The sequence below is a fragment of the Cinclus cinclus genome, chromosome 12 (genome assembly GCF_963662255.1).
Source record: "Cinclus cinclus chromosome 12, bCinCin1.1, whole genome shotgun sequence".
Lineage (NCBI taxonomy): Eukaryota > Metazoa > Chordata > Aves > Passeriformes > Cinclidae > Cinclus > Cinclus cinclus.
Genome location: NC_085057.1, coordinates 8,000,042 through 8,027,469, shown reverse-complemented (window position 1 = coordinate 8,027,469; position 27,428 = coordinate 8,000,042). Strand labels below are relative to the sequence as shown.

Below are 27,428 nucleotides of genomic sequence, written 5' to 3'. Positions count from 1 at the left end.
ATGAACAGCTGGCAAAACCCGACAATGTTTTGTAATTGTATTCCAGTGCTTTAAAAAGAAAAAAAAAATAACAACAATAACTTCTCTCTCATTGCCAGACTTTCTTAATCAGTACAGGGTTGTATCTCACCATCTTTTGCATATCTAAGGATAGGCTACTTTTCAGCTCCCTGGTGATAATACACACCTCAAATCATACACACTGTGTTCAAGGTTCCCATTTCCTGCTTGAGCAGTCATTTGACAACTTGTGAAGTGGGACTTCTGGTGGGATTGAAAACCTGTTGACTGAGGTAGAAGCCCAAAGAATCAAGGAACAAAAGAATATTCAGAAGATTTTAACGCCCTGAAAATAGGTACTGGAAATCACCTGGCCTTCTGTCAGCCCATTCAAGCACATTTAGATTGTACAAGCACTTAAGAGAAAATATCCATCCACATGAATTCCCAAGCTACCAACTTCAGCCGGGTTGCACATCATGAACAACAAGTAAATTGGAGCATTAGGATCACAATTTAGGTTTATTATACAACTCAAGAAGCACTCCAAATTACTGTCACTGTATCTACAGGGGAGGGGAAAAGAGGGTAAAAAAGAGAAATGCTTCCTCTGAGGCTGTACAGAGCTGAAGAGAATTTGTAGAATTCAATAGGGAAGTAAAATAAAAGCCAATTGTACTAAATTTTGTGCTAAATTCTATTATTTGTGGTTAATCTGTAGGAGTACCTAACAAAGGCAGTCGTTTTTATATCTTCGGACAGCATGTGTTTACCTAGGCAGCTACAGAAATCAGGAGCGTGGTTTAGTCATCAGACTTAGCCATCTACAATGGTCAATCACATACTTTTAAAGCTTCAAACACAGAAGTGCTTGTGCTAGGAAGTGTGTGGGAACACCTATCCCTAACTAAACTACCAACACCTAACATATAACCCCAAGGCAAGGCTCAATCCTGTCACACACTAAAATGACATTAATGTGCATGTTTCTACAGCACATCATGCAACCACCAGCACACAGCTTCCCAGATCACTCAGTGTTTGCTCCACCCTTGCCCATACCATGCTGCAGCCACTGACCTGTCCCTAGTCCACCTCTTAGCAATAAAAGCCAAATTCTATACAAAATGCTCCTTGTAGGCACCACCCAAACTCTACAGAAAGTCCAGGAGTCCTGAAAAAATTGCCTGTCCTGTGCAGTCAGTTAAATAATTTGCAACTTCATCCTGTTTTGAATGTGAACAGCAGCTGCTCCTTCAGCTCCTTCTTAAGCACCGCCACTTCCCACTGGAGAGAACAACCTACAGGTCAGGGCCAAAACATAACCCTTGGCATGACTCACATTCAGCAGAGAGCACCTCATAAAACATGCTTACAGTTTTTGTCCCAACAGGCAAAATGCACTTCCACAGCTCATTAATGCCTCAGGTGTAAGATCCTAATTATCCAAAATCAAAAGAGGTTACTCAGCATTTATTTCAATAGGCCTTAATTGTCCAAACTGCAGAAGTGTGTGATCAGCTTTAGGCACCTGAGTGACCTGTTCCAAGTATGTGGTAATTCCTGACCCAGGCCATCAACCTGAGCGTTTAAGGGATGGAAAAACACCTTGGTGTGATTTCAGTTTAAGTTCTCCCAGAACAAAGGTCTGGGCTCCAAGTATAGGCTTCTGAGAATAGAGTGTGAAAACTCAGTTCTATTGTTAAGACTCTGTATAGTATTTTTCCTTTCTGCTGATTAAAAATGTCAGCCAGAAAATAGTGGTTACTGATATATTTTTATGCTGCAAACCCTTGTAATCTAAAGATGGCTTTAATTTTCAGTAGAAGTAAAAGCAGAAGTTAAAACATTGCCTCTAGTAGTTACTCTTAGACACTTAATACATGACGTGACCTACTGGAAGTACTTTTCTGATATTACTGACATTTGTTTAACCTATAACATTAATTCTTTGTAGCTCAATAAATCTGAGTATCTTCCCCCTGTATCATCAAAAGATTGATACTGACAAAGAAAGTCAATCTGCGGCCCCCACAAAAATAATAGCTTTCTATTACATTTGCCATTTCACCTGAATAATTCCTAATAATCATGAATAATGATGTTATTTGACATTCTAATGATATCATGCTGTGCAACTTCAATCCATCAGTCACTGTCAGGAAGGTCAAATATTTGTATTCCATTACATTATGCAGAGTTCATTAAACAGTTAAATGACATTATACACCTTAATTATACTTCCAAATGAAACTAGCACATATCATTTAGATTTTAGAGTCTGTGTGATGCATCTCCATTTAAAAAAGGATCATGATTTTGAATATTCGTTCATGACAAAGAAATATATTGAAACTTCCAACAGTAGCTCATTGGCTCTAGCAAATCCTGATGTTGAGTTCACTTGATACCTAAAACACCACGTTCTTCACACACCAAGTTTATCATATTATCTGCTGTTACTGTGGGTTACTTAGTGATCTTAACAAGGGCTCAAACACTGCGACAGCACTGCTCCAGGAAACTGATTCCTGACTAAAGCTGTCTGGATCCAAAACGAGAATGTAGCATTTATGCAAGGAAAGACAGGTAAAAAGAAGAGGAAATTTGTTGTCAGTAATATTTTTCCTCTTCTTGAAAACAATGATTTAAAGTTTATCTCAACACAACTCAAAATCTGCTGCAGTGGATCAAAACCAACATATGAAAAATGAAGGAAGCATATTCAGCTGTGGAGTTAAAAGCCTTCTATTTTATTGATTCCTAACATTCCAAAACACTACACTCAGCCCAGGTTATCAGCGAAAATACTTACTGATATTAGTAAATAATACTTACTTTATTAGTAAATACTTATTACTAAACTACTAAAGGAAGTAATCTAAAATACTTTCCTTGCATGAACACAACTTTTGTTTTTTTCATCAAAACAATTGTCAAGGAAAACAGTAAGAGGTTCTTAGACTGCCATTAAGCAGCTATCAGCAGTTTTGTATTATTTAAGTGGACTCTAAGAAATCATAGTCCTTGTGACTTTACTAAGAGTGCCCTTTCCACCACAGTCTTCTAACTCAGACACAAATAGGCAAAGAAATATTAATACAAGGAAAAATATGTTTAAAATCTACAAAATGTACAAGCAGGGACAAGACCTTTTTTTTTATTATTGTTGTTGTTTACCACTACAATGGGCTTATTAAAATCCAACTTTCCTCTTAGCTACAAATTGGCTACTTCTGAAATTAGTCTAATATTAAGAGTCTAATATTAAAAGAGCAAACCAGTCTTTTTAACAGATTGTCCTTAATTTATTACTTTATTTACACAGTACTTGAAGTATGGGGGAAAAAAAGAAAGTTCATTAGATTACAGCAGTTATGTTCTTCAATTCTTCCTCTAGTTTGAACCACAGCTGGACAATATGCTTTCAAGTAATCAAAAGCAGCCCAGTCATGTATGAAACTGGAGAAGTTCAGCAAAAATTCAAGAATCCAGTTGAACATGACCTAAGTAAATTACAGGGTTTCCTTCTCCATATTAGTCCAGCTTCATTCACAGAACTGAGACATTTTAATTGAGTAAATAACTGCCATCATATACAACTAAATTATCTAAAGAGTTTATTCAGGTTTAATTATCTTTCTTTGCTTTCTGAAGAACTGGGAAAACTTTTTTTTTTTCCTTCACATTACCTATTCTTCACTGCTCTAAATCTCTGATAGCTGCCAGACGGTATTGGAGGGAACTGGGAATAAGGAGTCTACCAGTCTGAGTTAGTCCTCATTGTTTCTCCAGCTTCACTAAAATAATTTTCCAGTAAAAACACATTTTTCCACTTATTGTAAACTATTTCCAAATGTCTTTCATTTTTGATATTTTTATATACCGAAGAGACCTGAGCTACACTGTCATCTGCAGAATCAAACCTAATTAATTACTTCTCTACTTCCTTTTGTCAGTGCCAAATGCATCATCACATCCTTATTACCAAATACTGCACAGTGGTGAAGGCCAGGCCCTGGGATTCAGTGTCTAACAGAGCAGATTTAAAGCCCTACAGAAAACAGCAGCCTGTGTCACATCCTTGACACTCAGCATGCCCAGCACCCCAAGGAGGAGGACAGAAAGATGATGACTGCCTTTTTATCTTTCACATGGAATGGATATTTTAAACCTAATTTTCACTGAATCATCATAGAAACTTTGAGAGTTAAATTAAGCCTCAACGATATTAAATAAGAAACATTTTAGAGCTAATACTTTTACACCAAAAGGCACAAAACAATTAATATAAACTGAATCATACAACTGAAATCAATCTTAAACCTTGCTGCTAATTGTGCAAATTGAATTGCTTTCAGTATATGCAGCTCACTGACGCTTCCCTTTCCCTAACAAATGACAGGCACTATATCCAGCAGTCACTATAGGTAATGATATTTAATTACTCAATGGGAATGGCACTTTCACAAGGTTTTCCACTGTGCTGCATATAATATGTGTTTATATTAAAACTAATTTTGGACGTTTTCAGTTTCATTATTATACTGAACAAAGCAAGGCTGTCATGGAATATAATTAGGATGTCACAAAGGACCTTCTTAAACAGATATTCAGAATTCTGTGGCTCTGACAGCAGACGCTTCGCAGAGTGCAGCAGCTCAACTGACAACCAACAAAAATTAGATTCAAGATTTGGAATAACATTAGTTTAGAGGAGTCTGCTGGCTTTCACTGCAGTCCACTACAAGGAACAAGGACAATGGGACAGGAACTAACAGGGAACCTCCTCAGCCCTGCAGTAGTGGGACAATCAAAGGTCCACTGTCTCTCATGGGTAACACAGAACACTTTTTATACCTCCACACTGTTTCTCCTCCTTTTCTGTTGACCATTTGTAATAGCATCTTTAGTTTTCAAATAAAGCACTTGTAATAATATATTTTTTAATGATCACATGTTGCCAAAAATGTGAATTCCAACAGGGAAATATTCTCATATTCCTTATGTTTCACAGTATCTTACTCTTCAAGCTATCTTCTACCATTTGTAGGTAAAAATGAACAATGTCTGTCACAACTGACCAACTGGTACAGTGTTAAAATAGCAAGTATGCACTTGCTAAGAAGGACAAATACTGATCTTTTTAGAGTTAATGAAATTTTCCCTGCCTACGAGTGGAAACAATTATCACAGGAGACACACAACATGATCTCAGCAATGGCTTTGAAAACTGTAAGCCACCAAATACAAATGGCAGAAAAAGTTTTAAATACCATTTAAAAACAAAATATGGATTAAAAACCAGAATCAGATTAGACAAATCATTATTTTTCTCTCTTCGAACCTGCAGGGATAAAGAGCATGCATTTGCTAAATTACTGGTTTTTTCTCATCAAACCTGGAGGGACAAGGAACACAGGAGGTGTCTGACAGGTGAGAACACTGCCATCTCCTCACAAAAACACCAACTCAGGAAACAGGCTTTAGAAGTAAAAACGTATCCTTATGTCATGCAGTAAATGGGCACAACAAACACTGGAGATCCATAACAGTTGACAATTTTTCTTGCAAAGATTAAAAAGTTTAAAAAGGGAAGGAGAAGTAATGAGATGGAAGACACTTATTGCTGCTGAATCCTCTGACAGATCAGATGACAATCTTGATCCAACTTTCATTATTTAAAAAGACAAATAGAGCATCTCTCTGTGCCTTTTCAATCATGACAAAACACAGGTATCAAATCACATTATTTCCTTTACTCTGATATCTTGTAGGCAATATAAAATGATCCCCTATGGACAACACTGTAGCTGAGGTACGAAGTTAAATTCATTCATGTACCATCAATGTGATGCTTAAAGATCAAGGAGGATCTGAGAAAAGACTCAAAGCTGGATTGCACATCATTCTGCTCCCTCACCATGCCCCCATGTGGAATAAATAGAAGAATATCTCAAAAGCAGTAGATTTTTGGAATACATAGGTATGACAGCCAGCCAACCACTGCACAGAAGAGGACCTTGCATTTCTACTGCTTAGTTAAAATAGTAAATTTTTTATCCTTTCATTTAGTAGTGCCATATTCTTTGTTTCACATAAAAATACTCATTGTTATGTGTCCTGTTATTTAAATTAGGAAGATCAAACCCCATTACATTTCCAAATAGATCCCACATAAAATTCTCTCAGTTCTTACCATAAAATCATCGGTTTGATTTGCACACAAAAAATACCCCTGATTTTACCAGTCAGTTTTGCTGACTCTCTGCTACACAGCAAGCACTGAAACAGATACAAATAAGCAGATAAATCCATGGGCTTCTAAAACACCAAGGAATGTTAAAAACCAGTCAACAAGAATACAGAATCCACACCACACATCAGGGTTGCAGTAAAACAAGCAATGCTGCTGTCAATGCCAGATAAATGGACCAGATTTTTCTTGCTTAAGGATGAATAAATCCTGACCTGGACTCTCACTGGAGGTTTGGATTATAATTCACATACACAGAAAAAAACCCTCATCTTGACATTTTGTGTGCCTGCAGTTTAAAAATGGGTCAAACAAGCTTAAGATTTGTACATATAAAGACGTAAAAAATGTTATAAAAACCACTGTGTCCTTTCTTGTAACACCAAGCTTTCATGTAAGAAGGATGTTTCTTCACATTAAATAAATACATTCAATACCACAGGTACTATTTATAAATAAGTCATAATTGTTACTAGATGCATTTAATTTTATTTTTTTAAGGGACATGAGAGAAAAGGGAAAAACTTGCATTGTTTCCTAAGCTAAGATAGCCTCAGCAAAATAATATGTTAACTCAGCAGTGCTCCATTAACATTGCTGATAAAAACAGAATTGTACAACTCTGCAATATTTTTGTTATGAACTTTCTCCAGGTCAAATTCAGATCTTTTTTTGAAAGACCAGCAAGTATAACTTATTTTATTAATATTGATAGGGTCAGAGTAAGGAAACATTAATTGAGCAGAAATGTCATTAGTATCATTCCACATGACTGGATGCTAATTACATGGCTTTCCTTTTTTTTTTATCCCAAAAGTCTTCTCACTACCTAAGAAGGGTGGCAATTCCATGTTTTGCATTCACTCAAATTGACTGCAGAAAAAAAAACACAGGCAAAAAAAAAGTTTCTTGCAATACTGTGCTACTTCCTCTGCTTCTCAATGTAAGCAGCCATGTCTCAAGTCTCTCACTAAATGTTTTAAAGGAGAGTAATTTGAAAAATACATTTATCCTACTTCAAAGTGTTTACAGAGTTTTCACTCCCAATGTAATTTCTCTCCACCACAACAGAGCTATGCAAATTGAATTTAAAAGTTTGCCTTCATTTTGTCTTTAATTTGCACTACCTGAAGCTAAAGTAATTGGCAGGGGGAAGAACATGCAATTTCATTTTGCAAATGTGCCAAAGGTTTCTACAGAACACTGAGACAGGAGTCAATTGGCTCTAACAAGAAAACATTAGATTGTTTGCAGCATTGCTGGAGGTCCTTGCACCAAACACTCAACAGGTAGGTAAAGCTTGGCAGAGGTGCCCTGCTATGTCCTCATGAGCAGGCAGTCAAAAACCCAAAACATCAGACCTTTTTACAGATGCAGTTCAAATTAATTGAATTTTGCCCTACAATGAATGAAATTCACAGTTAAGTGTTATAACATATAGAAAAACAATCACTAATTCATGAGTTCAGCAGAATTTTAACAAATTCTAAATTAGCTATTAACAGATATTTAGAAATAGAGTAACTTTATGTTACCTTTCAAGCTCCTGTCAGGAATATGAAATTAAAAGGTCAATAAAGCTGTTTTATTTGTAATTCTCCATTCCTATTTCCAAAGATAAATTATACCCCTTCAAAAATAAGACACAGCTCTCCTCTGAAAGCTTATCCAATTATCTTTACTTCACCTCCTAATGCACCTTTTTCCCTTTCCTTTTATATCAATCTTTATTTTAAAGATGAAATTCCATTTTGACAGCTTGAGAATAGCAAAAAATGTCCCAGCTCATTGCTGTCCCACTAACAGTCCACATTAGTCAGTGAGTGAGAGAAATAGAGAGAAACTATTCTGAATTCTTCCATGTCAACCCAGACTCCATTGTCATCCTTTCATACAGATAATAGCTTCTTATTAACCCTAAGAGAAGTTCAGTCTTGATTTCAAAGTACCAGATAATAACAAATGTTCCCATCTCCATCAATTTGTTTCAGTAGCAAAGTTTACTCTAAATATTTTTTAAAAATCACTGCTCCTGGTTCAGGAATCCCCAGATTCATATTTACAGCTATAGCTCTAATTAACGCCATTGTTAATCTAAGACTTTTGTTCCTAGAAATTTTGTTCCCATATACACAGACCTTTTTCCCCTTCCCCTTTCTCTACTTCTCCCTTCTTCCTCTTGCTCCCCAAATCATGCATGATTTTGAACTCAGCAGTGTCACCAGAAATGTAATGTTTTCACAATTGGGCTGTAGGATTCTTCTTAGCCAGGAATGCAGTTTATTTACTGGGCCATGTCCTCACTATATTTTTTTCTCACCTTTATCTTTGGTGTATGAAGGTAAGTGAATTAAATCCCAAATTAGTTAGGCTTTATCCAACATCTTTAAAAAAACCAAGCATAAGAAAGTGTTCCTGCAGTGGGTGCTCACAGTGCCTCAATTTCAATGTCTGAATTTGTGTTCATTTTTATGGCATAATTTAAATATATAATCTGCATCATAGATTCTTTCTCTAAATCAAGGAGTGACAGAAAAAGACATACTGAATGAAACAATGACACATTTTTAGAATATGTTCATAAACAGTTACATTTTTACATACACATTGGAGCAAAATCTTGGATTCTGATGCACAAAGGTCACCAGACCAGGCTGCATAAAAAGCAGAATTTCCAAATTTACCTACTTAAACTCATACTCATTGCGCACAATTTCTGTTTTTATGAAGCAAGCAGCAACAAGCCATCTCAATACATTCCCAGCTACTAACAGGAAAAGATCACTGAATCCTGAACCAAAAATAACTGCTCTTAGGCAGCCTCTGTAGAGAGATCACTCATCTGAATGCAGTACAATGTTACACTGGAGCATCAGAAGGAGAATATTCAACTTTTATTGTACAATATGAACATTTGCTCCAGAGAGATCACTGAGATGCTGAGGTTTTCATGTTCTGATTAGAAGCAGTAGAAGTCAGCAGGTTACAAGGAACAGCAACAAGTAAAATACATTAGCAAATGAATAGCAGACTATGCACACTCGTGCAGCCTTAGAAACCCAGATATGGTATGAGTGATAAAGTGAAATACATCTGTATCCATGAATTATGCACTCAGCTCCCTACTGTAGCCTCATTTTACAATAAAGCCTCCGTTGTCTGCTATGTTGGTATCTAACTTTACTCCAGACAACTTAGTAAAACATAATTTACCCAATTACCTGCTCAGAGAAGGTGCCTGACCCTCCACTGAAGCTCTGCAAAGCAATTATGGGGCCTTTTGGAATCACTGCACTTGATAGTCTCACTTATCATTTCCAGCCACAGAGGAAAACATTCCCTGAACAACAGAAGGAGCACAGGTGAGCACTTCTGGACACACAGAAGGTGGGAGACCCTGTACGTGCTCCCCTCTGGAGCAGCCAGTGGGGGAGAGCACAGCACTGGGTATGAGTTACCTGTGCTGTGTGGTGGAGAGGAGGAAAACGGGGAAGGAAGGACTTTGTTCTACCTGAGAACAACAGCAGCCAGAAGAGCTGAAGCCCAACAAACTTGAGGCCTTGCATCTGAAAACTCAAGCTATTTTACACAGGTATATGGAAGTGTGCAAACCGTTCCATGTGATGGGGCCCTGCTCTCCTGGGAATGGCTGAACATCTGCCTGCCCACAGGAAGCAGAGAAGGAATTCCTTGGTTTGTTTTGCTCACGTAAGCAGCTTGTGCTTTACCTGTTACACTGTCTTTATACCAAACACTGAGTTTGCTTATTTTTCATCCTTCTAATTCTCTCTCTCTTCCTGCTGCAGGGGAACAAGAAGGTGTCTACGTGGTGATTAGCTGTTGACCAGGGTTAAGCCACAATAGAGGTCCTCTAAACAAAAGGAGTACAAAATGGTTGCTTGTGAAATTATGAAATACCTTCTTTAAATTATAATTATGGTACATCAAGGAGTATCAATGCATGTTTCAACAGAAAAATACCCTATATTAGGCTCTTCACAGCAAGAAGAAGAGAAGACAGACTAATGTTGGATCACTGGATCTCCTCTTAGGAGTTGCAATAGGAAGTTCATGCCAGATGCCTCTCAGAAATATGTTCCTGAAGAAAATGCATAGCTGCATTACACTGAATAGCACAAAATATCCCAATATGCTGGAAACAATAAGCAATAAATGAAATTTCCAATTGACTTTCCAGCAAATCTATTCTCATTACAAATGGAGATTTTGCATGTATTGCATTACTTATGGTAATTGTGTGACATCTATTATGAATAACCAAGTATTCCAATCATCTCTTTTAATTATATTCTGCTGTAAGAGCAAGTCATGCGATAGCTTGCCCAGATTTGGTTAACTGTGTGTGTGCTGCATATCACTTTCTAATGGCAATATTGAAGACAAAAGGTGCACAAACTGTAACAGGAATGGCTTGTAACTGTCATCTCCTTCATTAGTCAGAAACTACTTAAGTAAAAAACCCTGAACTTAAATCCAGTTATATAGAGAGGAAAAAACATTGTACTCCTTTCTTTTCTGCTTGTTTTTTTTTTTGTGGTAATTGTTACCTGAATTCAAAGCTTGTGGTTATCTGCTACTGATGCAGGTACATAAATTTTCTATGTCAAGAGTGCAACAGCAGCAAAGACCTCCTTCATATTTGTTATCTACCATCCATATGTTTGCTTGGGTTTACTGATATGATAAAAAGGATAAAATTACAGGTTTGTTTTATAAGCACACCAATTACAAATTTGCTCTCTACTAGACTAGAAAGCAACTGCTGCACTAAAAGTGGTCATTATTTATAGAACCATAGAAGTGTTTAGGTTGGGAAAGACCTTTAATCTCATTAAGTCCAACCCTTCACTCAGCACTGCCAAGGCCACCACTATCCCGTGTACCCAAGTGCCACATCTACATGTCATTTCAATCCCCCCAAGGATGGCAACTCCTCACTGTGCAGGGCAGCTGTGCCAGGGCTGGACAACCCTTTTGACAAACACATTTTTCCTAATGTCCAATCTAACCTCCCTCAGAACAGCTCCAGGCCACTACTCTGTTCTATTGCTTGTTCCTTGGAAGATGACAATGATGTCCACATCTCTTCAACCTTCTTTCAGGTAGTAGTAGAGAATGGTAAGATACACAGGACTTTCTTTTTAAACAAAAATGCCCGTTATTATGTTAAACCTTAAAGGAAACACCCAGTTAACATTTTCTGAGTCCTGGCTTTGTTTCCCTGCCACTTTTCATATGAAAGTTTGCTACCGCCTAATTTCATATCCTTCCACACTGCTTTGCTTTTCTGCTTTCTAACCTTGACTTCTTCCAGCTCCTTAGATTGAGGCTTTTCTCACTAAACATTCAGCCAGGTTTCTTGCTATGCTAAAATAAATTCTTTTACCAGGTATTTCTGTCACCCCAAGACAGAAAGCTCAAAGCAGATTCTCTTCAGTTACTTTGAAACTACTGTTGTAATATGCTTTGAAAATTGATAATGAGGGTAAACATGACAAAATGGGCACTCTTCTGGTGCTCATAAGGACAAGCAGTTCCATTTTTAGAAGACATACATTACTAACACACCTTCAGAATTGGACAGTGAGTGCCCCTGAAACACACACATCAGTAGAGAGGTACATGCATAATGTGGTTTAAGCCATTTATAAGTTCCAATCAATGATGATGACAAATAGGTGACTAAAAGCCATTAGACAAAAATGGAATTGAAATTTTTTAGCTGAATTTTAGTACTTGTTAGCAATGTATATAATAAATTTAGTTGCATAGATCCAACCTATTATGGCACTGCTTACAAGCCCAGAGTTGTCATTATTTTCCACACAGTCAGGGTTGCAGGTTGGTTCAACACATGACTAATAGGAGACTGCTTGGCCCTCCACAGCCCTGGTAAGATGCAACAGGCTCCAGCCTAGGAGCTACTGCCTCTCCCTTATGTGGCCTTACACAGCTTTGCTAACACCTCTTCTGATGCAGGTTGTGCTACAATCTGAGAAATTCTTACCACTAATCTGCTGAATAAATGTAAATTAGTAATTCAACTGGTAATTTTGTCCATTTGCAAATAGGCAAGAATACTTTGATTTCACTACTTTCATTTTTTCCCCCCTTTCTATTTACAGTACTGGCACAAAGAACTTAGAATGGGATTTTCATCAATACCAGTATATTAACACAACTATAACAATGCAAACAGAATTGTATATCCTTATGGTGAAGGACATCCTCTTTCAACAGTCAGCACCTTCCAAGCAAGACAAGATTCGAAGGGAGAGAAAGCATTTTTATCAGACCAAATGAGACAGCTGAACTCCATCCCCACAAATAAGTCATACAGACAAGCTTTTGTGCACAGAGCCCTGAATCTGTTATCTTCAGAGGCAGCATTTCTTAATGCGAGTCAAACACCATCCTTTTGTTTGTAGACTGCAAACAAAATGACTCCAGCCCTGAGATAATTAACTGGCCTCTCTATCACCAGCAAGTTCGAGTGGTTTGCATACACAGAGCAGATCAGTCATTCCTTGGGCTGTTTGAGAAAAGCCCTTTTCCCAGAAGGGAACTGGAGAATAAAACATAGCTGCTCTGTTGGCTGGGTGCTGCCAAGGGCACAGTCCCACTCCTTCCCCTCTGTACAACATAGCTTAATTTTGCTAAAAGTTATTAAGTATAGGAACTGTTTTTCTTACACTCATTTGTGCAAGTAAACATTATAAGGCATTCATAAATCCTACTTGAGAGATCAGTAAGGAACAGTTTTATTTGGGATTGGAGCTAAAAAATTCAGGAGTTTTCACTGATAGTCAACAGCTTCATATACTTATAATACATAAACTAAGTCTGAATTTCCTCTGCATTTCTGATGAAGAGATACACCCTGTACTTGCCCCCTATTTTCAAATAAGATGCATCATTTGTATGTGTTCTCATTCAGGAGGTCTTTGCTGTACCAGCAAAGGAACTGCATCCTCTTCCTAATGCCCTCCTCTTCTAGAGTTATTACACATTTTGAAGAATTCATGTAACTATTATTGTGCCAAAAACCATTTTGTGTCTCCATTGTGATTCCCTTGCATCTTTACCCTCATATTTAAATTACAAAGTCTTTACCAAACCCCTTTATTTTTAGCTCTTTGCTAAAGAGCTAAAGGGAGCATGACAGCTCCTTAACATTGTGCTAAACAAACTAATAATAATAGTAATGTATAGGAAGCTTCTGTAATAAGCACTAAAGAAAAGAGTATTTTCCCATAAGATTAGATATATCTAACCAGTTGTTGAAAACATGCAGTGCACATTATAGCAATATGTTGATATAAACATATATTCTGCAATATAACTGAATTTTATTTTCTTCATCTTAGTTTAATGGTAAATATTAACACTTAGGCTGAAACCCATAAAATTTATACTTACGGAGCATAAATATAGAAATGATAAATGTGTAATGCACAAATAAAATCATAAGAGCAGCTTCTGTAAGTTTATGAAGAATTAAAATTTCACGTACAAGATAAATACCATGGTTTTCAATCATGTTCTTTCCAGTGTGCCATCTTCAGTGGAAACTCTCTCAGGTTTGTAACTAAATGAAAATTACTATGAAAATATATTAAGTAACGAAACTAATTCTAAAGGATCATTTCTTTTTAAGTGCAAAACTTTTAAGGAAAGCATTAGGAAAATCTTTGTGGCACTACAGAATACATCAGTCTCAAGCAATACAGTGGCTGTGACAGCAGATGACAGGGAGCTCCCAGCCAGACAAGCTGTGCAGCAGAGCAGATGCTGTTCTCACACTGCCTGACCCTGGATCCTGTCCCACCCCTGCAGCAGACCCAGAACAATTACACTGCAGCTCAGGGTGATAGCAAGCCTTTGAAGGGAGCATCTGGTTCAACTAATGTTTTCTCTGCTCATTAATAACAGGAACAAGCAGCAGCAACTCACAGAACAGCACATGGCCTCGGCAACAAATAATGACCATTAACTCCATGTAGTGATGGAGGTGCCAAAAAATATCATATGCTTAGGGGGTTTATGCATGGTCTATTCCCCAAAACCAGAGTATTTTCTGATGGGAAAACTTGTATATCTATGAAAAAGAGCAATACAAAATAGTCCAGTGAAATACAGTATGTAACAGCTACACGGTCGTCATTTTTTTGTTTCCATTTTGTGGTGTTTTTTTCAATGGAAAAACCTTTTCATAATCAATCCCATATGAAAAGTTATTGTAAAGAGTATGTGTGTAATAAATTAGAATAAACATGTGCCCTCAGCAAGGGAGCCAAAGTGTCCACCACAAATTTCTATAAAATTACTTGGTCTCAATAACCCTCAGCTTGCTGTTCCCAGCTGGAAAGACTGTTCCTTTTAATAATCAATTCAATAAACTGCTGAAAAATGCTTTGTATAATATAATATTGCCATAGATCTGCTGTTTGTCTCTGTCATTACATATTGCATTCAATCAATTTACAAATGTTGCTGTGTTCCTTTTGTGCTAGTTCTTCTTATGGCATCCTGAACACAAATCTAAAGATCAATACTTGTCTACTGAAAAAAAATGGACATAACTAATGAATAATTTTATTTATACTAAAAAGTCCTAGTCCCCAAATGGATACTGCTAATGTTGAAATTCATTTTTCATATTTAACACAAGGTGAAAACAAGTACCCTGCACAATACCATGAGAAAGGCAGTGATAATAACCAGTTCATATTTATTGAAGATGTGAGCAAAACCATGTAAAGCTCTGGTGCAGGTTTAAGAAAACATCAATAAAATGGTAGGTCATTCACAAGGCATTTGTTACCATATTAAAGCACAAGTAGTCCATGTCAAAGAACAGATGGACTTTGTTTCAGACAGCACCACAGTTCTGCTCTACGGAACTGTGGAAGCAGCAAGGCTCTGAATGAAGTGATTCCAGAAAGGAGCCAAGGAGAAGCTGAGCTCACGTTGCTTGTGTGAGCTGATTCAGTTTGTCTTGTGCCTTTTGTGTGACAGAAGCAATGCATTTGCTGGCTACAGACACATCCCTGCACTGCTCCAGCTACTGAATCGCTGCCTCCTCCAGAACAACCACAGAGCTGGTCAAGGGAGCCACAAGTGACTGCTTTTCACAGTCACTCTCTGCAGAGCAGCAAGCTGACAGAACAGAGAGGAAACAAGGACTCTTGTAAAAAAGGGGATGGGTACCTGTGTAAGGGTATCCCAGCAAGCTTCCAGAATATCCAGCTACCTCCTCTCCACTCCCAAGCTTACAGCCCAGATGTGCACTGAATGCTGTATTTGTGTTCCCACCCGTACTCCTGGCTCTGCAACAACACCAGAGAGTCATCATAAAAGTACACCCCAACATCCAGGATCTCATCAACCAACACTGTCCCCAGCGCCAAGTGCCTTATGCTCTGATATCAGACAAGGAGAAGGCAAGAGCAGAGCAGCTACACACTCCCTATTATTACAGGTGTTAAGTGACAACGTCTGCAGACAGCCTGTGGTCTTACACTGCTGTCTTTGCCTGCTAGGGGACAGCACAGGGACTGGATCTCCTGAGGGGAACAGGCACTAACCTTGCACCCAGACCACCTGCAACTCTCCTCTGTCTCCTCGTGCCAGAAGAGGTCGATGTTTCCTACTGTCACACACGTACGCACGTTGTGGCTGCACACTAAAGACTCCAGCTAAATGTTGGATGGCCCTTACTCAATAATAAGAACCCAGCACCTTCCTATCCAAGAACCTGCAGTAATCACTCGAAGGGATCCCAATACAAACAGGTTCCTGAGTCTGTGAACTCGGTGCACGCAGTGGACAGAAGTCTAATGCTGGGAAAAACAAGGCAGCTCTGTCCAGGAACAGAACACTTTCTGTACCATAAATACTATAATCTTACTCTACTTAATTTTGTACTATTAGCAAAATTTGCCTTTCAAATGTCAAGCTATATTCACAGAATGGGCAGCTCAAAATAAACAAAACATAACTTGGCAATGTGTTAACTGAACAAGCCTGCCTTGGCATAGCTCAAGTCACACTGAACTCCACAATTGTGACAGACTTTCTCCCAGAGTATAGTTTTATTTTAAAACTATTACTGCAAATTCATAATTCCAACCCTATGTTCTGTTTCAAGATGGAATTCTAACCTTACTAGTTAATTAAAGCCACCACCTGGAGTGATCCAGCTTTCAAACTGATTTCTTTTGTCTCTCTAATTCACATACATTAATATTTTATTTTCTACTGAAAAAAAATGTCACACATGTGCCAAAAGACAAGGCAGATAAAATTATTGCAATAAAACAAAGAAAATACACTTCTTACTGCCAGGTCTCAAGATGAATGCCACATTATACCGACATTTTAAAAGGCTTACAACTGCAAATTGTTCTATTTTACATACTGTATTCCAGCCTTTACATCAAGATCTCTCCTAATTTCTTCTTATTGTAATGAGAAAGGAAAAGGGTTGGGTTTTTATTACCTGAACATTTATTCAATAGAGAAACAAAGACTACATTATATACTACAACACAAGCTATTAAAACAATGTGACACTATAAAATGTGCTGCAATACTCATTATGGGATAACAAAGATAAACTCTGAGCAAATGAATGTATCTGCCAAAAGTCAGCAATAATTATACAACAAGAGTTTATAATCTTTAATTATTTAAGAAGGAAAGAAGCTTGTAAGAATTAAGTTTTATAGGCTCCTTAACTTGTCATTACTAGGTGCCCACAAAACTTTAAAACAAGAATCCTTCATCTGAAATACTCTATTTTTAACGACAGATGCAATTGTTCACTTACTGATTATTTAAAAACATAGTCAAATATTGTTTTTAAAATGGGCACTCACAGAACAGATAACAATTTATTTACTCTCTGATCCACACAATGCATGCAGCAACTGCTCAGGCACTTCCAGGCCCTGCATCAAACAGTGACTGATGTGACACTGTCATTATACAGCTCTGAAAATGGCTTTTGTTATGACAAATCTGTAAATTACTTGGATTTACATCAGGAATATCAGAAACTCGAAGATCAGGAAAACTGTTGATTTTATTCATTAAAATATATTGGTGAGACAGTAACATCTTTAAAGAAATCTGTGCACCTTTGCCATGATCTGACTTCTGATACAAACAAACACCATTCAAAACAGGCAGAGAGAAAAGTGCAGTATTGAACAATTATGATCTATAAAAGTGATGGGAAGAAAGGAATTTTCCATATTTCAGAAGAAATATACTTGTGGATTTAGAAAATATATATTAAAATTTACTTGATTTCAAATTATGAAAGAAACAATATAAAACTACAAAACCAAAATGAAACTTTCAATAAACTCCAGACAACTTCCTTTTGCCCTCAAACACAGTCATTCATTGCCTGAGCTCCTACTAAAATTTTATCATGAACCTCTATGGAAAAAGTGATCAGTCTTGATTATTTCTGAAAAGTTGCACTTACAGCCACTGAAATCAGCACAAGTTATAGAGCAGCAGAATTTTGACTGGAAAATAACACACCACACTACAAAATATGCTACATAGGTACATTAAGCATTGTGTATAATCAAGTTTCAATACAGTTTCCAACTCAAGAATTTTCCTTACACTATGAGGTTTCATATTTTCATCATGAAATGCATGCCCTATACAGATGGTTTATTTAATCCATTCCCACCTAAATTAATCAAAGCAATCTGTCTCCCCAAAAAAACGTCTTCAAATTCTTCATTCTACAAGATTCTACTGGCATTTGACAAATGGCGCACATTTTGCCAGGAAAAGTTTTAAAATCTCCATAAAGAAGTTACCACATCTAAAAATAAGTGACATTATTAAAAGGGAAGCAGAATGTGTTATTTAGCATAATATGGAATTGAAACAGTACCACCTTAGATAGACTTTAAAATGGTTTTAGTAGCACCTGGTTGTTTATACATCTTCAGTGGTGAAAAGGTCAATAGAAATTCACCTCGAAGGTCACAGTTGCTAAGCAACTGTTTTCAGCAGTTCTGCAACACTGATCAAGCATCTTCTGATCAAGCATCACTGCCTGCTTTTGGAATAAACCCGTGTCGCATCCTACCTGGCCTTCCCAGCAGCTGAGCCAGTCCTGCTTTTCCCAGGAGCACACGGAAAGGAAAGGAAAGGATACGTCCCGGCAGCACCGGCCGGCGGTTCACCAGGGCAAAGCACAGCTCCGTCCTCAGGAACACCACCGAGGGCTTGATGAGGTGCTGCCCAAATCTCAGCATGATCAGTGCTGATCTTCAGGGTCTGAAAGAGACAGCGGTGAAGAGAATTGAGGGACTGACTCTGCCTTTCCAAGCAACAGGAATAAAACAGCCAAACTGCCTATGCAGTGTCTAACAAAGTGTCTCCTGGGCTCACCAAGGCATTGGGTGTCTTGGAATAGTTGTTACTTCTTTCCTAAAATGAACACGTCTTTGCAGGAGTGGTGGGAAAGGCTTCTTTGCAAAGCAAAAAATTTACATATAATTTCTTAAACCCTTCTCTTGTTGTCTTGGCAGGGCTACAAAATTCTAGAGAATGCAATTTCTCCCTCCTATTTTAATTTCTCCTGCTGTGTAAACATTCGGGTCCTATGTTCTTCGAAAAGCACAAATAGGATTTCACATTCTTTCTGCCACAATGCAAATCAGTGCACACAGGACTCACGAAATAAACCGTATTTACCTAATCTCTCTATTAAATATCTCAACTGAAGAAATACTAACAAATTGAAGAAAGTGTATTTAGCCATTTTCCATCCACACTTTCTAGCTTGAGCAAATGGAATGTGAAGATGATCAATGCTACATTTTTTATTATAGAAAGTCAAAGAATCCCACTTTCATTCACTAAAATTTTCTCTCTTCGTGATGAGAATGAAAATCCCTCTTAAATAGCTACAGCACAGTCCCAAGTGTGTCTGTTTTAGGTCCTTAAGCCCTAGAGTATTTAAAGTATTTAATTCAATCAGAAATATCCAAGGTACTGCAGGGTAAAATATGAAGAAATGACAAATTTCATGTGACAATACTTCAGACACATCGGAAGCATTATACTCACATTACCAAACTTGAACCAAGTGACTAATCAGGAAATTCAGTTTTATATATGTTGCCTGAGTTGGGGAAATCTACTGCTACCTTCTAGTCATGGAGGGTCTTTTGTTGCAGTTCTTTTCTTGAAAGATTACTGTGCTCAGTAAGACCTAAACTTGGTTCTTAATCTAAGAGATTTATTATAATTTATCATCCCGCTTGTACCTGCTCCCATAAAAAAAGTACATGCAACAACTCCCTCTAAGTGCACAGCTTTGAAAATGTCTTTGAGAAATACTTGATCTTCTAAAGGAACTTCTGGCTTTGTAGTGGTCTGATTCCACAGAAGAACTTAAAATGAGGGCATCACATGCATCTCGTCAGGGTTTACACCGGAAAAACACATATAAATCTTAGTATAAAATACAGTAACAAATCAGATTACTACATTTCTATGTAATAAACATTTTCTAAGCAGGCACCATGTCTTGTTTTATATTTGAAAAATCAAAGATGAAAGGAAATGCTTGAGCAGACCATGGAAGAGTAGAGATTTTAACTATGCCTGTTTCAAAGATTTGAAAAGTTTCCACATTCTTTTCCACATAAAGTCAACAGAAGATTGTCTGAGATGTGTCCCTTAGCATATATTAAACTTGAAAGTTGACAACATACTAAAATCAAGCCTGTTTAGCTACTAGAAGAATTGCTTAGCAGAGAAAACACCTGCTATCTTGTGCTGATGCTTGAAAAAAATAACTACTAGGAACTTCAATCAATCTGCCTCGTTTCTCTTAAGCAGTTCATCAGCAGCCCCCCATGGGGGGCTTTTGTCCTGATTAAAACATGCAAGGATATTTTTACACAATTCAGTAAAAAAAGACATGGTTCTTTGCAATGAAGGAAATGTTTCTGACAAAGGAAAGAAACACATTTCATAGCCAGGACTACCCTCCAGTGATGAAATGGTAAGCTGGTGTCTCCAGAAGCTGGAAAATCAAATGTATGACCTACCCTTGCACCTGGCAATACTATGGACTGAAATCAAAGCACTACTGATAATTTCTTGTTCTGTCTTCCAGAATTCTGATGAATAAAGGTACTGTCCAGAGGCATGGGACAGACTTAAGCAAAGAAACAAGGCTTCAAAATCACAAATGCTAAATGTAAAATATGATGATTTGAAATTTGACTTAAGGAGGGAGGGAACCTGAGATTTGGAAATCAACTGGAGAAGTCCTCTGGCTGATTGCTGTCATAAGGAAAAAACAGCAGAGTAGCAAAATAAGATTGGTGACATTAGGTTGTCTGTACTGTGTTTTCATCATGCACCTGCCACATGATATTTACTTACTTCACTACCTGTCTTGTTTTAAAAAGGACTAGAAAAATCAGTGAAGTAAAAGCACTAATCTTGTACCTCTCCTTGCAATAGTTTGAAGAATCACAGCCCAAGTGGGCTGATCCAGAATTATTAGAACATTAAAAAATCTCATGCACAGAATTCAAGTATATATTAAAACCCTTTCCATTTCTTTACTATGCAAAAATGTATCTGAATAACGTATTTCTATCTCTTGATTCAGACTGAATAAATGTGTTTCAAACGAATATGTCAGTGGTACTGGTTGTGCTGTGTAATATTGTGGACTTCCCAGTGCTACTCTCCCCAACTCTGCAAAGGGATTATGGGAGACTTTTTCTTAAACAATTATTCATGATCTAATATACTTCAGCTGCCTTCTGCCCTAGTGATCCTCTGTGTTTTTCTGCACAGTACAATCATCTGTGCTCAGAACCAACACAAATACTAAAAAATGCATTAGGGAAATAAGTAATGGATGCAAGTGAAATACCCACGATTGCGCAGCAACACACTACAGCATGGCTGGACTATTCCAGAGTGCTGCCAGGCAGGAAACTGCTACTGGCAGAGCAAGTTTTTAGTCATCTGAACTCTACCACTTATTGCTTGCATGGTCTGTAAACCAGCAGGAATCGACAGAGCACAGGTGTGTACACACAGGTCATGAGATGCAAACTGTATGCACAAGGCTCCCCAGTTCCCAGACTGGATTGACCACGCTAAGTCTGCTTCTCCAGGGATTTCCATTTTCCACATAAAGAGGAGGTCAGTGCCAGACAAACTAGAGACCATACATAATTGGTTAAAGATGTTTCCTCTTTAATGATGGTAGCCTTTCTAATCCCCAGTAATAAGGAGGACAATTACACAGTAATGTTAGAAAATGAAAGAAATCCATTTCTGATTAAATTTCAGCCCAGTTTAACAGAGTTTCTATTCTGACTATTCAGATGAAAAGCGTATTTACTCTTCTTCATATTGCAGATATACATTACATTGCCTATTTCATCTGCCTCATTTTCCTAATTAAATTCCCTTCAAGCTGTGTTACTGCAGTTGTAGGTGGGAATACAGTATTAAAGGCTAACACAGCAAATAGACTAATTTTACAGCCACAACAGACCTCAAATCTGTATAACCCTTACCAGGAAAGGAAAATAAAATGACACTGGAAATCTACAATACACCCTGAAAAATAACTGCTAAAATTAAGAAAAATCTTGAGATACACTGAAATATTTTTAGATGTTTTTATAGTTTTGTAAAATTTTAGTAGGGGATGCCATGACAATTTTCTGCCTTTTCTTATATATACCTATTATGTAGTCTCAGTGTCTTTAGCATACATACTTATATTTCCTTAAGTCTGATAACTTAGCACAGTCCTGGTATCCTGTGAGGCCAGGAGATTAAACATCCAAAAGGCCTCACAACTGGAGGCCAGAAAGCTTTACACTATCCTGAGAAACCAAGGTCCCCTCTAGAAAACATCCTGTAAATTAAAATTAAGCCCATCTTGGAGAGAATAATTTGGGATAAAAACATCATGCAATTCATTCAAGCCTCTCATTGGGGTGTCTTTGATAGAAATGCTAATTTGCAAGGTCTATAAAATTGTATATGCCATCTACTGTGAATGTGCTTTTCAGCACATGCCACCTCGGTGAAATGTTGCACCATAAGGAACCTCATTAAATAACAAAAAAAAAGAAAACCTTTATCCCTTAACCGTGCCTGCCTCTAAATTTTAGGTCCAAGAGAAAGGCATCACACACATATGGCACTTCCCCAGTCTATCTAGATACTACTCATATATTAAATGTATTTTTGAGAGGAAACCTATACCCATCTCAATTTTCCAGATTTATTCAGTTCTGGGGTTAGGGGCTCTGGTTTGTGTTCCAGTTTTTAAACAGCGTAAGTTGTAGAATCATTTGTGTCAAATGCACAGCAAGAAATCTGAACAGCAAACAAGTTCTCTTCTGGACAGAAGATAAGTTCACCTAAAAACAGGTCCATAGCCAGACATCAGGATGGTGTCTGCTTGTTACAAGTCATCCCTAGAACCAGAGACCTGGAAAAGAGTTGGAAGTTTGCTGACTACCAGGAGTGACAGCAGCAGTTCTTTAATGTTCCCTCCTGCTGCCACAGACCTCCCCATTGGATGCTTTAATAGAGATGGTGTTGGTACTCCAAAATGCCTCTATTTTTTTTTTTTCTTATACAATTACTCCTCCTTAGAACAAGGTGTTGAGATCAGCACCTGCTGGGAACCAAGCTCAAGGCTTTTGCTGAGAATCCCCTGAGCACTGTTTTAGGAAAGCTGCACATCTGGTTGTAATGGGAGAAAAAATGGACTGCTAACTTCAAATGTGTGTATTAAAGGAAACCAATTACAATACCATTATCTCTCTGTGCTAATAGGGAAGACTATTTTAGAAACAATCCCAGGAGTACTCTTAAATTTTTGAAGTTTATTTTACCTTATTAACATCACCTGTTCATGAATGTTGACAGTCCTGATTCCAATACTCAATTTCACTGTAAAAACACTGCAAATTTACATGACAAAAAATACTTACTTTCTAATTGTTTTTTTTTAAGTTCTTACAAAAATACCATTTTGTTTTAACTCACCAAGATAAGAAAACTTGTGTTACACACTGTAGTTAAGGGAACAAAGCACCTATATAGTTAAATTCATATTTGGCATTGTTCCATCTCAAAGGCATGGTTATGGGAAAAGTGATATCCTACTCAGACATCTGAATGCCACACCATTCCAAGAAGTAATATACAATGAAGACCCGTTCTGCAGGCTACCTTCCCTCCTTTCATACTTTGGAATTTTTTACTTATTCCCTCCTCTCACTGCCACTTTGTAAGGATGAAATCCACACAAGTCAGAATATTACTTATTTAACTCAAGCACCTAGCAATAAACATCCTTGTTGCTAGCGGCCAGGATTTGGCATTTTCATCAAGGAATACCTAAAAACACTACTAAAAAGAAATCATTTTATTCTAAAATCACTTAGTTTTTCTACTGGCTCAGTCCCTAAGACATCTTTATCTCTCGCACCTTTCACTCCCACTCTTGCACAAGATTTAACTACGTATTTTGTGTTCTTCCAGTTCCAGAAAATGGCCTCTAATTAAAAACTCCTCTCCCTCTCAGTGAGCCAAAACATCACATGCTATGCTATTTCTGTTCTGAAAAACCAAGAAGAATTACAAAACTAGAAAAGGTGCTCCTGTATCTTTGACAGCCATAGCCTAGATTCTCTCCATAAGAATGATATTTAATGTTCTACACGATGTTGAAGGGAAAAGCTTGTGTGGATTATTTTCCATTTTCACCACCCACAGAAGCTACTGAACAGCAAGCCCATTAAATGTGATGCATGTAACCGACCCTGTGGTGTTGACAAGGACCAATTCCTCCCATCATAGACAGATTATGATGGACTCAAATCCACTACACGTGGCTTCCCCTGCTTAATCTAGCAGTGAAGAAAACATCGAAATTATTACTGTTTAAATATATAGCCATTTTCTTAGCATGGTCAATCAAGCTAAATTATCTACACTTACAATGAAAATAGACTGTGGCCTGTTGCACAGCACCTAAGCACCTTCTCATGTGTGATGCCACAGACATCCATCTGCAATCCCACGGCTCTTGCCTTGCAGCTCTGTTCCCTTTGCCCTGAGCTGCAGCAGCATTTTCCAGCCCCTGGAACAGGGTTTTCCATTCTGCTCTCACCTCTGGAAATCCCAGTGGTGCTGTTACAGTGGGTTTTCCCAGGGCATGACTGTGACCACCATGAGAACTGTCCCTTCCCCTGCGTGCCTGTGACTTCTGGGTTGCACCAGCAGGCCCAAGGAGGAGATTGCACAAAGCTCCCTGAGCGAGCAGCACCACATGGACAGCATGGTGAGCAGTGACATGAGGGAGCTCTGAGCCCCTGAAAAAAAACCAAAAACAGATAGCTCACAGTTGTACTGGGTCTGATTGGGATGGGCTTTTGTTCACAGGAGCCACTATGGTCCTGCAGTTTGGGTTTGTAACCAAACCAGCGCTGACAAGACACCAATATTTTGGCTATTGCTGCACAAGGCTTTCTATTTTTCTCCATTCTGCTCATCATCAGTGATGGCTCCTGACAGAAAAGCTGCATTGCCCCCAAACCTGTCTCAACATACTTTGTGCTACCAGTCCAGCTGTCCCATCAACATATCTAAAGCAGAAAAGGCACAAAACTCAAGCAAAGCACTGTAGCCTATTTAAAAGCTACAGGTCAAGTACAATACTAGTGTTCTCATCTTTTTTGTGTACTAGCACACACATTTACTTTCCAAAATTATCCCTCTTCTGCCATTACACATCTTGTCTACTGCACCTGGTCAGACACTGTGTGGGTAAACACAGGCAACATGTACGTAAGTCTGACCTCAGTTTCCTCTTTCCCAATTTTCTGGTCCATCGTGAAAAAAAATAAAATAAAGACCTCTCTCCTGCTCCCAAAATCCTCACAACCACCTCAAAAAACAAAAACTTCAGACACACAAAACTTTGTTGACCAAGAACAATACAGACACCTAAAACAAGTGAGCAACCCTGTAAAGCAATTGCAACTTTGACAAGTTAATCAGCAAATGCAGAATCAAGCTAGACATCAAAGGCAATATAACATCCATAATACATGGAGAGGGCATAAATATTATTAAATTATGGAGATGTAGTTGTCAAATTCGTTTCTATAGCAAGTGTTTTGGAATACAAATTAGGCCCACTTGGTTTTTCTTAAAATTCAGGTAAAGAGTGCAAAGTTATAAACAATAAATGAAAAGGTTTGTAGAGGCAAAAGAGTCGTATAATACATTAAACTTGTAGAAAAAGGAGGATTTAGAGGAGTCGTGAAAGCACTAAACAGGCTCAACATTCTTCAAGGGTCGATGTGTACACTGTGTGCCTCAGAAGATGACTCATCCACCATTTAACCATGCTGAGAAAATCAGTCTGGCACTAGAAGCCCTTGCTTGCCTCTGTGCTGAGGTAACAGCCCAACTTCCAACATGAGGATTTGTTTTCAGACATCACTTTGTTGTCGTTGTTTTTGTTTTGACCTCCTAGCTAGACCTGCAACTTTACTTTTTTAAAAAACCTTTCATGATTATGAGCATGAAATAAAAATGTTGTCTTCCATTATTCTGCAGTAGGTTTATGTGCATCTTATGTCAGAATGCACGAACTCAATACACCATAATGTACAGAAGCTATCTTTCAAACAGAATCCCAGTCCCAAGACTTGATCTAGAACTTCTCACAATCTTCTCTGCTCAAAAACTGTGCCCATTTTTCCTCATATTAGCAGAGGTTATCTAAGATTATAGATAGAATATTATTATCCTCCTCCTATCATCATCCAACAAAAATTCAGCAGGAATTCAAAGAAAAGTCTGGTAATTACAAACAACTCAAAATCCATGGACTGCATCTGTGATTTTAAGGAGGATGTTTTGTGAAACAGGATAAAATCAATCAAAATCAACCATTCACTCTCAATGACTTCTAATGAAAGAAAGAAGTACATTTAAAAACCCCCACATATGCAATAAAATAAATTACGTTCACAGATCCTCCTTTAGTGTTAATCTTCTAGAGAGGGGGGAGAGGAAAAGAAAAAGAAAAGCAAAACAAAACAAAGAAACACATTATATTTCAACTTTTTAATAACTTGCATGTACCACAGCTATTATCCTGATGCATGGAGAACTCAGGGGCTTGATTTTGCCTCTGCAAGTCATTCTGATGAACGAGACCTTTAGTGTTGTAATAACTGCTGTGAGTAATGGAACAACCAATGGCTTTTATTAAGAAGGAAAACTGAATAATGTATTACCAACACTAAGATCAAGGGAAAATACATTTTTATTAGGGAAAAATATTAATATCAATCATGCCATTTTTTAAAGCAGAGAGGTAAAAGGCAGAAAAAGAAAAAAATTAAGAAAATGTTTTACAGAATGCATTAAACGACAGAAATTATACCATGAAAATACTTTTTCCTAGTATGGCTACCTAGGGCTACATTACATGGAAGAGGAGCAATAAAAAATTGTGACATCTCTTGAGATATAAAAATGTAAGGAAAATTCTACCCCAGCAAAAGGAGGGATGGGGGAGGAAGGTCGCTATAGAGACCAGCACAGTGCACATTGAAACATTTGAGCCTAAGCTCATTCTTTTTGAAGCTACAGACTGACAGACATGATGGAACAACTAGGAATGTTCGTTAGCTGAACCCTTCAGTGAAAAAAAAAAGTGACTATAAAAATGGGGAGTGAAGAAAAAGCTGTTCTGTTTAGCTTGTTATTATTATTACTTATACAGAAATTCTTAAAGTCACTTTATAGGCTTTAGAAAGACACACCAAGACTAAGTCTTCCCCTGAAGTGGTTTCCTATTTCCAATCTTTTTGTTGGACAGCAGAGATGGGGCAGAGAGAGCTGCAGAAGATGAGCTGCAGAGAGTTAAGTGAAAAGATTCAAGGAGTAAAGAAGTCCATGGGGAGAAGAGAGTAATGGCTCTTCCCAAACCTTTATGGTAGTATAAACCAAAGCAGAGAGAGAGAGAAAGAGAGAGAGAAAGAGAGAGAGAAAGAGAGAGAGAAAGAGAGAGAGAAAGAGAGAGAGAAAG

The 27,428-nt window shown here is 37.7% G+C and overlaps 1 protein-coding gene across 1 annotated transcript in view; it reads right to left on the bottom strand.

Annotated features, from left to right (window-relative positions):
* The window catches only part of FHIT (fragile histidine triad diadenosine triphosphatase), a 393,154-nt gene extending 374,587 nt beyond the window's left edge, over window positions 1–18,567 (bottom strand). Inside the window, exon 1 of the mRNA XM_062500855.1 lies at window positions 18,468–18,567. Within this exon, the coding sequence (XP_062356839.1) occupies window positions 18,468–18,567 (100 nt within the window). The remainder of the gene's footprint in view (window positions 1–18,467) is intronic.
* Window positions 18,568–27,428: the final 8,861 nt, after the last annotated feature.